This window comes from Kryptolebias marmoratus, linkage group LG12 (genome assembly GCF_001649575.2).
Source record: "Kryptolebias marmoratus isolate JLee-2015 linkage group LG12, ASM164957v2, whole genome shotgun sequence".
NCBI lineage: Eukaryota > Metazoa > Chordata > Actinopteri > Cyprinodontiformes > Rivulidae > Kryptolebias > Kryptolebias marmoratus.
This window is the reverse complement of record NC_051441.1, coordinates 1,355,002-1,370,072: the sequence shown is the minus strand read 5'-3', so window position 1 is coordinate 1,370,072 and position 15,071 is coordinate 1,355,002. Positions and strand designations below refer to the sequence as shown.

General features: G+C 42.8%; 1 protein-coding gene and 1 long non-coding RNA gene across 5 annotated transcripts in view; one reads left to right on the top strand and one right to left on the bottom strand.

Annotated features, from left to right (window-relative positions):
* The window catches only part of LOC108237781 (protein shisa-6), a 91,795-nt gene that overhangs the window by 8,433 nt on the left and 68,291 nt on the right, over positions 1-15,071 (bottom strand). Inside the window, exons 6-7 of one of the 2 annotated variants that reach the window (XM_017419461.2) lie at positions 5,788-5,850; positions 2,743-2,895 (exon numbers count right to left, since the gene is read on the bottom strand). In XM_017419461.2, coding sequence (XP_017274950.1) covers positions 2,743-2,895; positions 5,788-5,850 — 216 coding nt within the window. The remainder of the gene's footprint in view (positions 1-2,742; positions 2,896-5,787; positions 5,851-15,071) is intronic. The other variant, XM_017419462.2, reaches the window with a different exon arrangement.
* The window catches only part of LOC119617554, a 30,549-nt gene continuing 26,119 nt past the window's right edge, over positions 10,642-15,071 (top strand). For all 3 annotated transcript variants that reach the window (XR_005233880.1, XR_005233881.1, XR_005233879.1), the window contains exons 1-2: positions 10,642-10,818; positions 11,025-11,235. This is a non-coding gene — a long non-coding RNA (uncharacterized LOC119617554). The remainder of the gene's footprint in view (positions 10,819-11,024; positions 11,236-15,071) is intronic.

Here is a 15,071-nt window from a genome sequence, read left to right as displayed (position 1 = left end):
ATAAAAATGAGACAAAGATATGCTGCAGCAACGCCACAAGGAGGAACAAAACGCTGAGATGGTTTTACACGCCGTAACTTTCCCACCCTTCAAATCGACATGCAGGCCGTTTACGTAACAGGAACACTGCATCATACATGTCAAGTCTCAATGTTCCCCCATTTATGCTTCATCTCTTCACTTTTTGATCAACGTCATGTCAGGATTTGGGTTTTGTTGTTTTTTCTTTGTGATTTTTTTTTTGTATTCAGGGTTATTGTTTTCATGTTTTGTCTTTGTAGTGTTTCTGCTAGTGATGGGACATCTGAAGCCAGGCTTCACAAAGGGGGCGTGTCCGATGAAGCCCCGCAAAATCACGCGATCAACAACAAACGAGGCCTCGCATTATATCTGCCACGTCATTGCTTCGTTTTTCAAAATAAAAGCGCTATGAACGGGTTGTAGTAGGTGGTTTGGTAGCAGTTTTCAGCAGCAGTGGTTGAAAAAGAGAAAAACCTCTCATATCTGGGATATACATATTTGTAATATTAAAAACCAGAACCAGAACTCCCAGGAAGAGATGATTTTAAACAAATTCTGTTTTTCAGGAAGCAAGTTTCAGAGTCTGCCCCAACAATCACTCAAGTCCAACATATCTTCATTGTCAAATAAGTCCATGACATAAAAGAAAACCCAACACAACCACTGATGGTCAAGGATTAGATTGGCTACAAATCATTTTAATAATTAAATATGATTTAATTGATTCTCCTGTTACTAAACATGAGTTTGATGAAAACTTTGAGACAATATTGCATTTACAAATGTTTGAAAGGATGATCCAACCGAGTGACAAAGCTGTTACAGTTTCACCAGCAGGTGTCACTAGTGAGCGATGAATGAAGCATCGAGTAATGAAGCTTTTAGCAAAGCAAAGTGTTGGAAAGCTTCATTTGCCCATCACTAGTTTCTGCCTCTTGTGTTCTGTCATCGTTCACTCCTCCTCTGTTTATCTCTTGTCTTCCTGCCATGCCATCTTCACCTGTCGCTTGTTGTAATCACTCACCTGTGCCCACTTCCCTTAATGACCCTCAGCTTTAAAACCTGCTCACTTTCTCCACTTCCTGGTTCATTGTCTCTAGTTCCTTGTTGCTGCTTCTTGTTCCTCAGCTCTTGTTGTCTCACCTTGTTTGTGTTTTGTCTGCCTCACCAGTCGTTTGTTTTTGTTTGTTTATTTAAAAATAAATTTTTGTTTATTTAAGATGAGTGTCTGGGTTCGCCTCCTTCTCCGCCCGCCTTGACACGTAAGAAGAATTCTAAAATAGTCCAAAACATGGCAAAATACAAAATATTGTAACAGTAGCCTAAGAAATACAACTATTATGTCATGTGTTCAACGTATTTTCCATTTGATTTATATGAAGTGTAGCCGTTTTAAATAAAGTTTGACCTCATGTCATCGTGTGCCTTTGTGCAGCATTTCTGCTCTCCTATAAAATTAAATGTGCTTTGTATCTCAATAAAATTTAAATAAAATAAAAACTGAACAATCACATAAAACGTGCAACCAATCTGCAGAACATGAAGCATCCACCTGTCATCCCCCATCATAATAAAACTGATAATCTCACAGTGACGATAATGAAATGTCATTGCTATGACATTAAAGCACCATCCTGTTGGCATACTGAAGCTATTCTGCTGAAAAAAAAGGCTCTTAATGTCATTAAGAGACATTAGCAACTCGACACGGGCTGCAGATGGATCCAAATTACACACCAATTATGTGTCAGTCAATGAGCCGGTATATGAGTGGATGGAATGGAGGTTTCAAGCGTGCCGTCATGCATTTTAAGAAGTTTATTTCCCTAAAAAGATGAAAAGGTGAGAAGAATATCGGCATTATGCACCATCAAACGTTTGGAGGCACAAATCAAGATGCATGACTTTGTAATGGACTTTAGGGGTGGGGGTTATAATCTTTTTTTCAATGCATCTCTATTATAAAATAGCAAAAATCGATCATTATTCGTTTATAACGTCATGAGAAACGCAAAAGCTGAAACTCTGTAGTGCAGCAACCAGACCGTTTATGACATCTTCACACCAAAGACAGGACCTGCGAGCAGCGTCTTCTGCTTTTAAAGCCAGAGTTTGGAAGTATTTTGGCTTCTGTGAAGTTAAAGAGAAAAACAGAAGCCACACTATGTTCAAGATGGCAACTAGTTGGCGCATGCAATTTGCGAGTTCTTCTCCAGAATTTCCCAGAACTGAGATTTCAGACAGACTAACAGAAAACTTTCCTTTTCTCTCACATTTCTGAGTCTCCAGCTGTTGCAGCCCAGTGAGATACATGCATGCTGTAGCTTTCGGACCCAGGATGGAACACGATCATTTTATATCGAAGACAAACTAAAGAGCCATCCCTTCATTCTGCAGTGACATCAAAAACAAAGCGGTGAAACACTGAAGAAAGTGGGTCAGATGGCTGAAACCTGAGCTGCCTGAACATTTATTAACCAGAATCTTATGTCCTGTACTCCTTTTGTTCATTTAGTTTATTTTAAGTCTGAAAGTTTCTTTGCTCATCTTTGATTGGAGTGTGATTATCGATGCATTGATAATTGTCAGAGCCTCCTAAATCGAAGCTTCCCACCCCTAACATGCATGCAGATGTTTCACCAGGCCAGATGCAGATGGCATAAGGTTGACATCATTCCTGCTTTCAGGCGACGGCGGGGGGACGAACAAAGGAGCACCTACTTAATCTGTGAGGGGAGTATTTACTTAAGTCAGGCTTGAGGGTCATCTCATACGAAGGCTGCAGATGGCTCAGGTTCTGGAAGGATCTGGAGAGGGTCAGGTCGTAGGGCTCCGTGGCGGAGGTCAGGATGTTGTTAATCCTCTGGGGTCTCTCTGCAGGAAACGGGGGAGAAAATGGTGCACTGCAGTCAGTCAAAAAGACACCGGAGGAGGAGGAGGAGAAAAGATGCAGCAGAAAATGTTCGGGAACAAAAACAAACAATGTGAAAGAACATTAGGAACGTAACTGTAGGCACAGACCCACATGTGGTAATTTCACTTGTTTTGTTCCAGTCCAGTTTTATTTACCACACACTGACACTTCCAATGACTCCGAATGCTCAAGGACTTGATTTAAAAACAGAGCAGTTCTTTTCTAGTGTCATTGTTCCTCTCAGAGGGGTTGGCCTCCTGCCAGGCTGCCATTGTAAATCAGATTTGTTCTTATTGACTCGCCTTGTTAAATTAAGATTAAAATCAAGCCTGAGAAACTCTGACACAAACACTCCTGTCCCATATTCATATGCACATTTTTTAAATGGAGGCAGGTAACCGTTTTATTTATTTCATTCGGAGCAATTTTCCAACTGTGCACATATTGAATTTGCAGCGTTATTACATCTTTCAGCTCCATGTTAGAGTTTGGAGTTACCTCCAACAAATGTGAGGTATTTACTGGTGGGTATAACCGGGCTCTGACCAATCAAGAAAGCTTTTTGTATCCAGGGCTGGAGGCAGTCCCACCAGCTGACCAAAGCTGTCATCAGCTGAACAGTAACAAGCTTGTAAAATGTGCAACACGCAGCACATCCTAACAGCTCGGTCATTTATGAAACTCTGAAATGTTTCTTCTCAGTGTGATTAAACTAAACTCTCTGACCTCTGAGAATCCATTGGCACAGTCCCATAAAATAACAGATTATTCTTTTTTACCGGACAAAAACATGCTTCAGATACACTATTCAACCGACCATTTGTGATTCATTTAGCCATCTGAAGAAAACTAAAGAAAATAGGTCATTTAAAATCCACACAACTATTAAGTTTGTCAGAGTCTGGTGGTCCTGGTGGTCCTGGTGGGGTTGGGCTGCTTTTTCTTCCTTTTTCAGGAGGTGGCATCTACGCTACTGGAGGCTCTGCTGACAGGTGTTTCCAATCCTCGCTCATCAAGGCTTATAAGGAGTTGGCTGCCAGCACTTTGTTGTCAGAGTGTTAACTCGTTTGGTACGTGTGTTACCACCCTGGCTCTAGCTCATGTTTTCTATGGAACTTGTTCATGTCTTCTTGCCTTGTTGCAGCTCATTCAAGATGCTCACGCTATGTCTCGCCCTCTGAGATCTCCACGCTGCCTCCACCCCAGACTGCTTCCCTGGATCGAACTCTGCTCACCCTCTCAGCCACCGGGATTCCTCCCGGACTCTGCTCCTCTCTCCTCTGGCGGTTCACTTTCCACTCACCGACAAGCTAAGTCAACCCACCACCAAGTCAATTACCTGCAAGTAACACAGTGACGTTCCGGTTCCCAAGCTGCTGTTTCCTGACTCCTTGCTGATGCTTAATAAATTATATTTGCACCTTACATATTGTCTCCTGAAGTGTGTTCTGCATGTGGGCTAAAACCATAGCCAAGACCACGACAAAGTTCTGGGGCTTTTAACATTTAAATCCATAAAAGCCAACAAAAATGGTTTTGGTTCAGAAACCTTCACACACTCATCCATGGATTCCAGAAATAAAAAGTACCAATAACTTTGAATTTTATGGCAGCAAGTTGGGTCAGAGGCAACAAAAGCCTGTAAAGGTAAATGTTTGAATTTGAGTTTGCGAAAGTTCATTCGTGAACGCCTCCAACGGTTCAGCTCAGGATATCATTTCCTGACACCATTAAAGCTCGGCGCTCTGAAAGGAGCTCCTGTGGCTCAGCATTTGGGACGCCCAGTCATGGGTCAGGAGGCCCGGTGGGTGGGAAGGGCTGGGAGCAGATTTAAAAATAGGACCGGAGGACGACTGCAGCAAAGAGGACAGAAACCCGCAAAACGGAGGGACGTGTGGTGCAGAGAGGAGACACTCAGCAAGACTGAGACAAAGAGATTAAAGGTCAGCTTTTTGTGTTGCAGCAGATTAAATATGAATAAATACGACCCAGAATGTGCAGGAAACTCATTTTAACCTCTACTGTTCCTGAAATATGTTGAAATAAATCTATATAAACACTATCTGTGTGTGTTGGCACTTACAGAATCTCATTTGATAGTGAGCAAACAAATCCAGGCGAGAAAGAAAGGATTAATGAATGTGCAGAACATGTTTCAAACAAAGAAAACAAGAAGAAGTTGTCCTTGGGATCCAGAAAATCTGCTGTGGAGGGTTAGCACAAGGTCTAAAGGAGCAGCTCCTGAATTATGCATTGAGGCCACGAGCCTCATCAGAAGCTAAATAGACTTCAAAAGTGCTGTTTGAAGAGTTTTATTTGGTTCTGAAAGCACTTCTGAAATCCGTTTTTCCTGTTAAAGTGGCAGACAAGCACACGCAGCGGCCATTAACGATGAAAAACTTCCAGCTTCAAACTGAAACAACGACACCAAACACGGCCGGTTTAGACTTTCAAAGATTTTTTTGGGGGGAGCGGTAGAAAACGTATCTGAATTCAGTCATTAATTAAATAGTTTTATTTTCAGGGAAATGCAGGAAGAAAAGATCCATTTCCACAGAAAATCACATTTAGAGAAACAGACGAGCTGCCGTGACGGTAATTTGATTTTCAATTCCTTGAGCAAACTGCTCAGACGATTCGTTGATTATCAAACGCTTTCTTGTTTTCTTGTAATACTTCTGTAAATAAAACTGGAAAATGTTTGGTTTTCTGTCATTAATCACAAGTTTTATTTTGAAAAACCATCTGTGAGTTATCAATGAAATCAAACCAAAACACGATGTTTGAACTTATCAGATGTGAGTTTACGCTGCGTTTAATTTGGGATCATTTTAACCTTTGAACTTCCTCACCTGGTTTAGGTGTGAGGGCGGTCAGATCCAGGTGGCTGTGCTGGTACTCATGGTGGTGGTTTCCTGTTAGAAGAGAAATAAAACTGATTTATAATTACTCAAACAGTTTCTGCTTTTTGCTCAAACTTTAGTTTGTGGATAAATCCCAAAATCAGCCTCAGCTGGTTGTTTCTCATCATAGATCATCTAATTTCCCATCGTTTTGTTGTCTGGTTTACTCATAAATCAAACAATAAATAAAAGTTTGAGGACAGTTTCTTTGTTTTAATCTGTCACAGTTTGTTCAAAATGTTTTGTTTTTTGTTTCATACAAGTGAAGAATCTCAGTAATCCTTGTAGCATTTAATAAAGCAACTGGACATATTTCTTCTTCTAAAAATCTAACAGTTTAGTTTAGTGGAGGATATTGTTTCCATTTAAAATACAGAACATCGGGTTGAACCACAGCAGGAATAATATGGAAGTCCACACTTTCTGCAAACCAAAGCTCGGCACTGATTTGATGCCAGTTCGCTCCAATAACATTAAACAAACACTTCACGAGCTCTCGGATCCTTTCTCACGTTTATTTTCCATGAACCCATTAAAAAACATCCTATATGTTAAAGGATTTTTACACGAACCGAGACAAGAACTGGGAAAATGATTACTGAATGATAACAGGTGGACCGTAAACAGAACTGAAAACGTTCTAAAATACAAATAAACTAAAGCACAAAATAACCCACAACCATGACACTCAGCAGCTTTCTTATTCAAGGAATTTGGTTTAATGTCTCCCATCCCTCCACCAAAAATAAACAATCTCTTCTGCTCCTTTTGTTACTGAGAGCGAATTAGAAAAATTAAACAACTGTGCAAAGCCTTATATAGACATTTAAAACAAAAAAATAAAAAATAGTCACCACATGTTGCAGAGAAGATTTCAGAAAAGAACATCCAGAATAAAAAAAGGAAGGAAAGAAACTCCCACAGACGCTGGGGAAACGATGGAGCAGATGGAGAACAAGGATCGGGGCTTTAAAGGGAGAATCAGGTGAGCAAAGATGGCCGACGCCTGCAGGTGGTTTGATCTGCAGACCAGGATCAGGTGTGGCGAGAGCGAAGAAAGCAAGTTTAACTGAGAGCAACAAGCAAACCCAGAATGATGAGAACTTCATCATATGAAACTTTAACATTAAGCAGCTGAATCTGTGGCTTTTACAAATGCAGATAAATCAAACATTGATTTTCACCTGTTTGAGGAAATCTAAACTCTCCTCAGTGGAGCTAAGAAATTATTTGGTCAACTGCTTTGTTAACATTAAAAAGGCCACTGTTTGCACACTTTAACAGTTGAGGCACGTGCACAGGTAACAATAAACGTGCAGCTAAGCTCACTTTGCTGCAGGGTAACACATGTACTCTTTTTCCTGCAACATTTGTCACCACAAACAGGAAACGGGGTCAATCAGATCCTTAAAACATGCTCCACGGATCCACCTTTGCTAATTTATCAGCTGATATCTTCTCTTTCATTGATATCAGTCCACCATCCCGTCATTTCCAGTCATTTTTGCTGCTGTGTTCAGCGTCTCCAGCGACCAATAAGCTGCCACCGCTTTGTTTCATCAGACAGAATCCACATTTTCTCCACTGCTTCAGGAAACCGATGGATCAAAGCCTCTTTAACAGGAACGAGGAAGCGGCTTCGCCTGGCGGTGATCCATCATGGCTGTAATATTTTTATGTGTTTGTTTGGCTGCTGGTTGAAGAGCATCTTCTGAGACCTTCATCACTGAGCTGGGAGGAAACACCACCTTTATTCAGTTACATCCTGTCTTTATGAGCAGCAGACAAAACGAATAACACGTTAAATCGACATCACTGATGCTCTGCAGAAGCAGCTCTTTAAAATGAAATGATTGAGTTGTGTTTTACTTAAAGATCAGACTTTGTTTGCTGCTGATTTTCCACCGGGTACATGTGACATTTCTGTGAAATATTGAGTGTTTCTCAGAGGCAGATGTAAATATTATGCTGCCAGAAATTTTTCAAAATGTGAACACTTGCACGCATCGCCTGTTTTAAGGAGCTGTAATTATAAATCACAGCTTAGGTCTGTTTCGCCTGCAGCTGTGTGCCACTTTCCAATCAAACAGGTCTGAGTTGACTGTGACCAATTACAGAAACAAGACACAGCGAAATAAACCTGCTATAAAACAACCAGAAACCAGCAGAAATCTAATCCAAACTGGACTGAAAGGGTTAAAATCAAGGTTTATCATCTTGTGAAGAAATCTCTGATTTATAATTGGAATTTTTGTGCCATTCAGTTATCCTGTTTTGTGGTTTGGTTTGAATGTTTTTGCTCATAAAAAGAAGAAAATGCTGCAGCCTGGAATGATCCCTCCACGAGTTTCAGCAGAACTTTGTCCGTTCTGAATCCGGGGAGGTTTTCTGAACTCGGAGGGTGTTATGATGGGGTTTCAGCTGAAGAGCTGAAGCAAAATGCTTGAAAGTGTGATGGTTCGCTCTTGAGTTGACTGAAACAATCGGAGTGCAGAAAATGGAACCTGTTTCGCCTCCCGCCTTGCATTTGTTTCATACTCTGCAAGAACCGAGGTTCACTGGAGGTGGAACGAACAAAAACAAAGACTGTCCTGGTCAGGACATTTCATCCTGCAGGACACAGTCCTTGTAGGGTAAAAGAGCGGGAACATTTCTGATTTAACCACGCCCACTTAGATGTCGTTCGCCACACGAGAAATAAAAAGTTCAGCCCAGATGATGTCGAGAACAAGCTGCGAGCTAAAATGACGCCAAAGCCTTTACTCACAGCCATGTTTGTTTCTCGGTTCTTGCAGCGCCCCTTAAACAGATTATGTGTTGGGGATGACTCTCACCTACTACCACACCGGATTTTAGCAAGTTCCAAAAACAGTCCAAGGTGGAAACAGAGCTCGAGAGCAACGAACGGCGAGGATCTGACAGCTGAACACGGGGAAGGCTGGTCGATTACGAAACGAGTGCAGCTGGGATGATTACAGTGTGTGATGTGAGGGAGGGACAGCGTGCTGAGGGAAAACGGCAAAATGAAAAACACAGATGGCAAAGAAAATATAAAACCTACAGAGAATACTGAAGCAAAAACAGGTAAAAAAGCAAGAAATTCAAGTTATCGACACAAAACTGTGACAGCAGATGTAAAACCAACGGTTACTTTCTTTAAAATTCATCCAGCGCTTCTTGAGATGTTTGCTTACATGATCGCCTGCTGCCGTGATGAAATTCACCCGAACCTGCCAAGTGTTGCTCCATAATTCAGCAGGCCTGACTGACAGGAAATGTGCCACATGGATTGGCGGCGGTGGCGACGGCGCAGGCAGAACTGTCACAAACGAAGCGAAGGCTCCCGGGTTCCAGCCGGTGGACAGAGGGGATCCCACTGTGACCCAGATCCATTTTAAACGCCTCGCTTGGGGGAAGCTGATGGACAGACGCCGGCTATGGAGACGCTCCACGCTCTGTCATGGTGCTGGCAGAGAGTGAGGTATCATGTGGGACACATCACCTCGCTTTGTCCTTGTGCACGTGTGTGTGTGTGTGTGTGCACGATGAAGAGGCCCGGCAAAAAACATCATCCTCACTTTTCAGCGACTCTGACCCTTAAAGGTCTCCACACAGAAGCACATTTAGGTTCAGTTAGTCACTGCAGTTGAACATTTTCTGGGTTCCTTTGATTTGATGTTTGATGTTTGGACTTTCTCAGAACTGAACAGAACCTCCCGGTGGCTTTGCAAGCAAGAGGAAACAAAGAGGCCACCGCAACTTCATCCATCCGTCCATTTTCTTTACCCGCTGCTCCTCTCCACCTGTGAGAGAGGCGGGGTCACCCCGGACAGGTCGCAAGTCCATCACAGACCACTTCATGCAACTTTACAAGTTAGGAAAGAAACATGTGACATAAGGCAGGTCGTTGACCTCTTAATGTTGGAGCGAATACGATTACAGATCGGATCGTTGTTAAAATCGTCCAATCATTTCACTCGTTCAGCAGCTGAAAGAAACCCCAACACTGTTCTCTGCCACAGGAAGTGGCAGAATATTCTTATTTATATAAAGGCAAAAGTAACTTAAATTATTGGGAAGAAAGAAGCATGAACTGACAGAGAATTGGGTCTGGGCTCACTTCCTCCGACGTTTACATCATTTAACAACTTCCTGCTGTTATAAGACATGTTTATCACAGGAGTGATTCTAAATCCTGACCTTTAGGAGAGTTCGGACCCCCGCTAATCTTCAGAAAACTAACAAACATAGGCAGGTCCTACCACAGGCGTGGGCGATTTATTTCCATAAGAGTCACATAAATAATGGATTTATTTTGGTAAATTTAAGGTTTGAGAATTATGGCTCCTCAGAAAATTGCTAAGATAGTTTCTTTAGTTTTCAGTGGTGCTTGAGCCTAAAATCATCACTGGTTTATAAAATTTAAAGATATTTTAAAATGTTTATTTCATCAGGTAATATAACTCTTGAGATTTTTCATTAAATGTGATTTTTTGTTTTACACCAAGCAATGTTAGGTCTGTATCTGACTGTGAGAAAATGTCTCCAAAATGTGTCGAAATGTTCACAAGGGTCTCAGTTTTCTTGCTCTCATGTTGCAGGAATTTTAAACATGCTCAGAAAATTCTTCAGTCAGAAACAGCTTTGGGAACAGATGAAACCAAACTGTGACTGATGGGACAAAAGCAGAATAAACTGGCATTAAACTGAGACACGATTAAGACACTTTGTGACTAAATTGCAACAAATAAATTTGCACATTGCTTGCAGGAATGTTGCACGCATGTCGTAAGAACCTGTTTTGGGCTTTCACCCTAAAATAGCTGCTGTCCCTTTAAGACCGACAGAAATGGCTATAAACAGGAAGTGATGTAACCGGAAAGGGAGAAGCAAAGGAAAACTAGCAAGAAAGCTGCAGCTAAACATGTGTTCACCATCTCATGCAATCCTGTCGTTCTAGACCTTATAAAGGCATTCCCTGTGAGTATGATGTTCACTAGAAATATATCTTTGTGATTTTTGTAGTTTGATTTGTTTAAGTTTGTAGGAAATAAGATATTAGACAGCATGTTGCAGATTCGGTTAAACAGGTGATCTATGTAATAAATCAGACTATGTTCAGACATGTTTGTATTAGAAGTGCTGAATACATCATGTATTTATGATTTTGTGTATCTGTATTTCAGTTTCACACCGTTCATGTGATAAAGACTCTCAAATTCGACTGGGTGTCCTGGAGTTATTATGTGGAGGTGTTTAACTTGCTGGATAGCTGAAATGAGGTTTGAAGCGAGGCCAGTACAGTAAAAAGGGAGACCTTCAATTGTGAGCGTCCAGCCCGTACGACTTTCTGCAACAGAGCGGTGAGACAGCTGCAGCAGCACACCAAGAATCCAGGTAACACCTGCTTGCTCATTATGGATAAAAAAGTAAAAGATGTTGACGCCCAATCCACAACATCCCATTCAAGTAAAGCTTCAGTTACATCAAGCATCTCTATGGCAGCTGCTACAGCACGTGCAAAGGCAGAAGCTGCACAAGCCAGAGTTGCATTTTCGAAGAGGGAAATTGAAATAAAAATTGAAAAAGCACGTTTAGAAGCTACACTAGAAGCCTTGGAAACGGAGAGAGAGGCAGAGGCGGCACTTGCTGAAGCAGCAGTTATGGAGGCCGCAGTAGCAAGTCTAGAAACAGCAAGTGAATATAAAGCACAACTAGTACCCGCGCAGAGTTCCCGACAGCGTACTGAACAGTATGTTAATGAACACAGTCATCTCAATGGTAGCAGACTGTCACTGAGATTTGAATTGTCACCTCAGAGTAACCTCACTCACACACAAGCAGCCGAAAACCTACAAAAGGAACCAGCAGCTTTGGAGAGCTCCCAGCCTCCTAGTCACATTAATGATGACAACATGCACCCCAAACAAGACTCTTCAAGTCGGCAACATTACTCCTACTGCCCAAATAATCAATCAAACCATACACACAGGGTACCAGTGCACGCATCCGATGGAGAGATGAGAAACTCCTGTCCACTTTCTACTCCACATTGCTCCAGTGGTGCAGCCCAAATTGATCTAGCCAGATATTTAGCCCGCAGTCAGTTAATGTCATCAGGACTAGTGAAATTTGACGACAAACCTGAAAACTATCTGGCATGGAAATCATCATTCCTTGATGTTATTGAGGACTTAGCTCTGAAAGCAGGAGAGGAAGCTGATCTATTAATTAAATGGCTAGGAACAGAGTCCTCTGAACACGCTCGGCGCATCAAATCAGTCAATGTGAGAAACCCATCAGTCGGACTCGAACACATCTGGGAAAGATTAGACGAGCTGTATGGATCGCCAGAAGCCATTGAAGCAGCTCTATTTGCAAAGCTTGATAGATTCCCCAAAATTGGGCCTAAGGAGCACCATAAGCTCAGGGAACTGTATGACCTGCTGTCAGAAATTGAATCAGCAAAACAAGAAGGGTATTTGCCAGGGCTGTCATACCTCGACACCGCTAGAGGCATCCATCCTATTGTACAAAAACTGCCATATGGGCTTCAAGACAGATGGACGATGGAGGGTTCTCACTACAAACAAGTACACAAGGTGTTTTTTCCACCATTTTCCTTCTTTTTAGAGTTTGTGCGCAAGCAAGCAAAGGCACTTAACGACCTAAGTTTCACTCTTCAGTCATTTCCGCCTGCTCCTACTGCAATCAGAAGGGATAGGTTCTCGCAGAGTCATGTCACCGACCGAAGGCCGGTCTCAGTACACAAAACTGACATCTCCCTGTCCAATACAGCACTCTCTACTGAGGATCCAGCGAAGTTATGTCCAGTACATAACAAACCTCACCCCTTACGTAAGTGTAGAGGACTGAGAGAAATGCCTTTAGACGAGAGGAAAAGGATCCTAAAGATGCACAGAATTTGTTTCAAATGCTGTGACTCGAACAAGCACGTAGCTCGACACTGTAATGCAGAAGTTGAATGCTCTGATTGCCACAGTGACAAACATCCTACAGTCCTGCGTCCAGACAAACTTCCATCTAACTTCACACCATCCCGTCCCCCAACAGAGAACGGCGGGGAGATGGGAACTCCAGAAGTTGCTGTGGTATCTAAATGTACTGAGGTGTGCGGAGAGGGATCCAGCGGTAAGTCATGCTCGAAGATTTGCCTCGTAGATGTCTACCATGCTGACAGTCACAAAGAACGCAAAAGGATGTACGCCATGTTAGATGACCAAAGCAATAGGTCATTGGCGCGCTCTGAGTTCTTTGAGATGTTTGACGTTAATGGTCCCCCAGCCACATACACTCTCAGGACATGCTCAGGTGTTGGAGAAACAGCTGGTCGTCGTGCGGCTGGATTTGTTGTTGAGTCTGTAGATGGAGCTCTTAGCATCCCACTTCCCACTCTTATTGAGTGCAACATGATTCCTAATAACAGAGATGAAATTCCCACTCCTGCAGCTGCACTAAGTCATCCTCATCTTAAATCAATAGCTCATGAAATCCCAACATTGGATAGCAGTGCAGAGATCCTGCTGCTTCTTGGGAGGGATTTGCTAAGAGTCCATAAAGTAAGAGAACAGATAACTGGACCCTCTGACACAGCATATGCACAGAAATTGGATTTAGGATGGGTAATCATTGGTGAAGTGTGCCTGGGCAGCTCCCACAGACCTCCTGAAGTTAACAGCTTTAAGACCCATGTTCTGGATAATGGACGAACAAGTTACTTTCCTCCATGTGAAAATCACATCAACGTGAAAGAGAGACTCCACCCCTCCAGCCAGGTCCAATCGATCTGCCTTCCTTCAAAATCTAGATGCTGCAAACCAAACTGTGAAACCCTGGGTGAAGCAGTGTTCCAGAAAACCAAAGATGACAGCAAGTTTGCGCCATCAGTGGAGGAGCTTCAGTTTCTTCAAATAATGGAGCAGGAAGTTTTCCAGGATTCCTCCAACAGTTGGGTGGCTCCCTTGCCATTTCGCCAGCCACGAAAGCGCCTTCCTAACAACCGCCAATATGCCATGAGTCGCCTTAAGTCTCTGCAGCACACCTTGAATAGAAAACCTCAGATGAGGTCAAACTTTTTGGACTTCATGCAGAAAATATTGGACAATCAGCACGCAGAACTTGCACCCCCAGTACAAAGTGGTGAAGAGTACTGGTATCTGCCATTCTTTGGGGTCTACCATCCACAAAAACCCACTCAAATACGAGTGGTGTTCGACTCAAGTGCACAGTTCGAAGGTACATCTCTCAATGATGTACTATTACCTGGGCCAAACATGAATAACAGTCTGCTGGGTGTCTTAATCAGGTTCAGAAAAAACCCAGTTGCAGTTACAGCAGACATCCAACAGATGTTCCACTGCTTCTTGGTACGGGAAGACCACAGAGATGTTCTTCGTTTCATCTGGCACAAGGAAAACAACCTGGAGAATGAACTGGTTGACTTTAGGATGAGGGTGCATGTCTTTGGAAACAGCCCCTCCCCTGCAGTAGCAATCTATGGAATGCGCAGGGCAGCACAGAACAGTAAAGAGCATTATGGAAATGATGTTTGTCAGTTTATAGAGCACGACTTCTATATGGATGATGCTCTAAAGTCTCTCCCCTCAGTGGAACAAGCTGTTGACCTCCTCCTGAGAACACAGGAAATGTTGAAAGCCTCAAACCTTCGACTCCACAAAATAGCCTCCAATAAGCCTGAAGTAATGGATGCCTTTCCAGTGGAGGACCGTGCCAAGGATCTCCAAGATCTCGACCTATTCACAGATGAACTCCCTGACCAACGGAGTCTTGGGTTGAAGTGGAACATCATGTCAGACCAATTTACATTTCACGCCCCCCGGACAGAAAGACCATATACACGTAGGGGGTTACTCTCCATGGTCAACAGCCTCTTCGACCCACTCGGTTTCTTGGCCCCAGTAACAATCAAGGGACGGTTATTATTAAGAGAACTGTCAGCAGAAGCTTCTGACTGGGACTCTCCACTTCCAGAAGCAATGCAAGAAAGGTGGATGGAGTGGCAAAATTCCTTGCAACAGCTCAGCAGCATTCATGTGCCCCGTCCATACTCCACGGTTCCGACCTGCAAGGCAAAGAACACTGAGCTATGTGTCTTTTCAGACGCTTCTGTGAAGGCCATATGTGCTGTTGCATATCTAAAGGTCACAAGCCTGGCTGGCAATGTGGAAGTGGGATTTGTCCTTGCCAAAGCA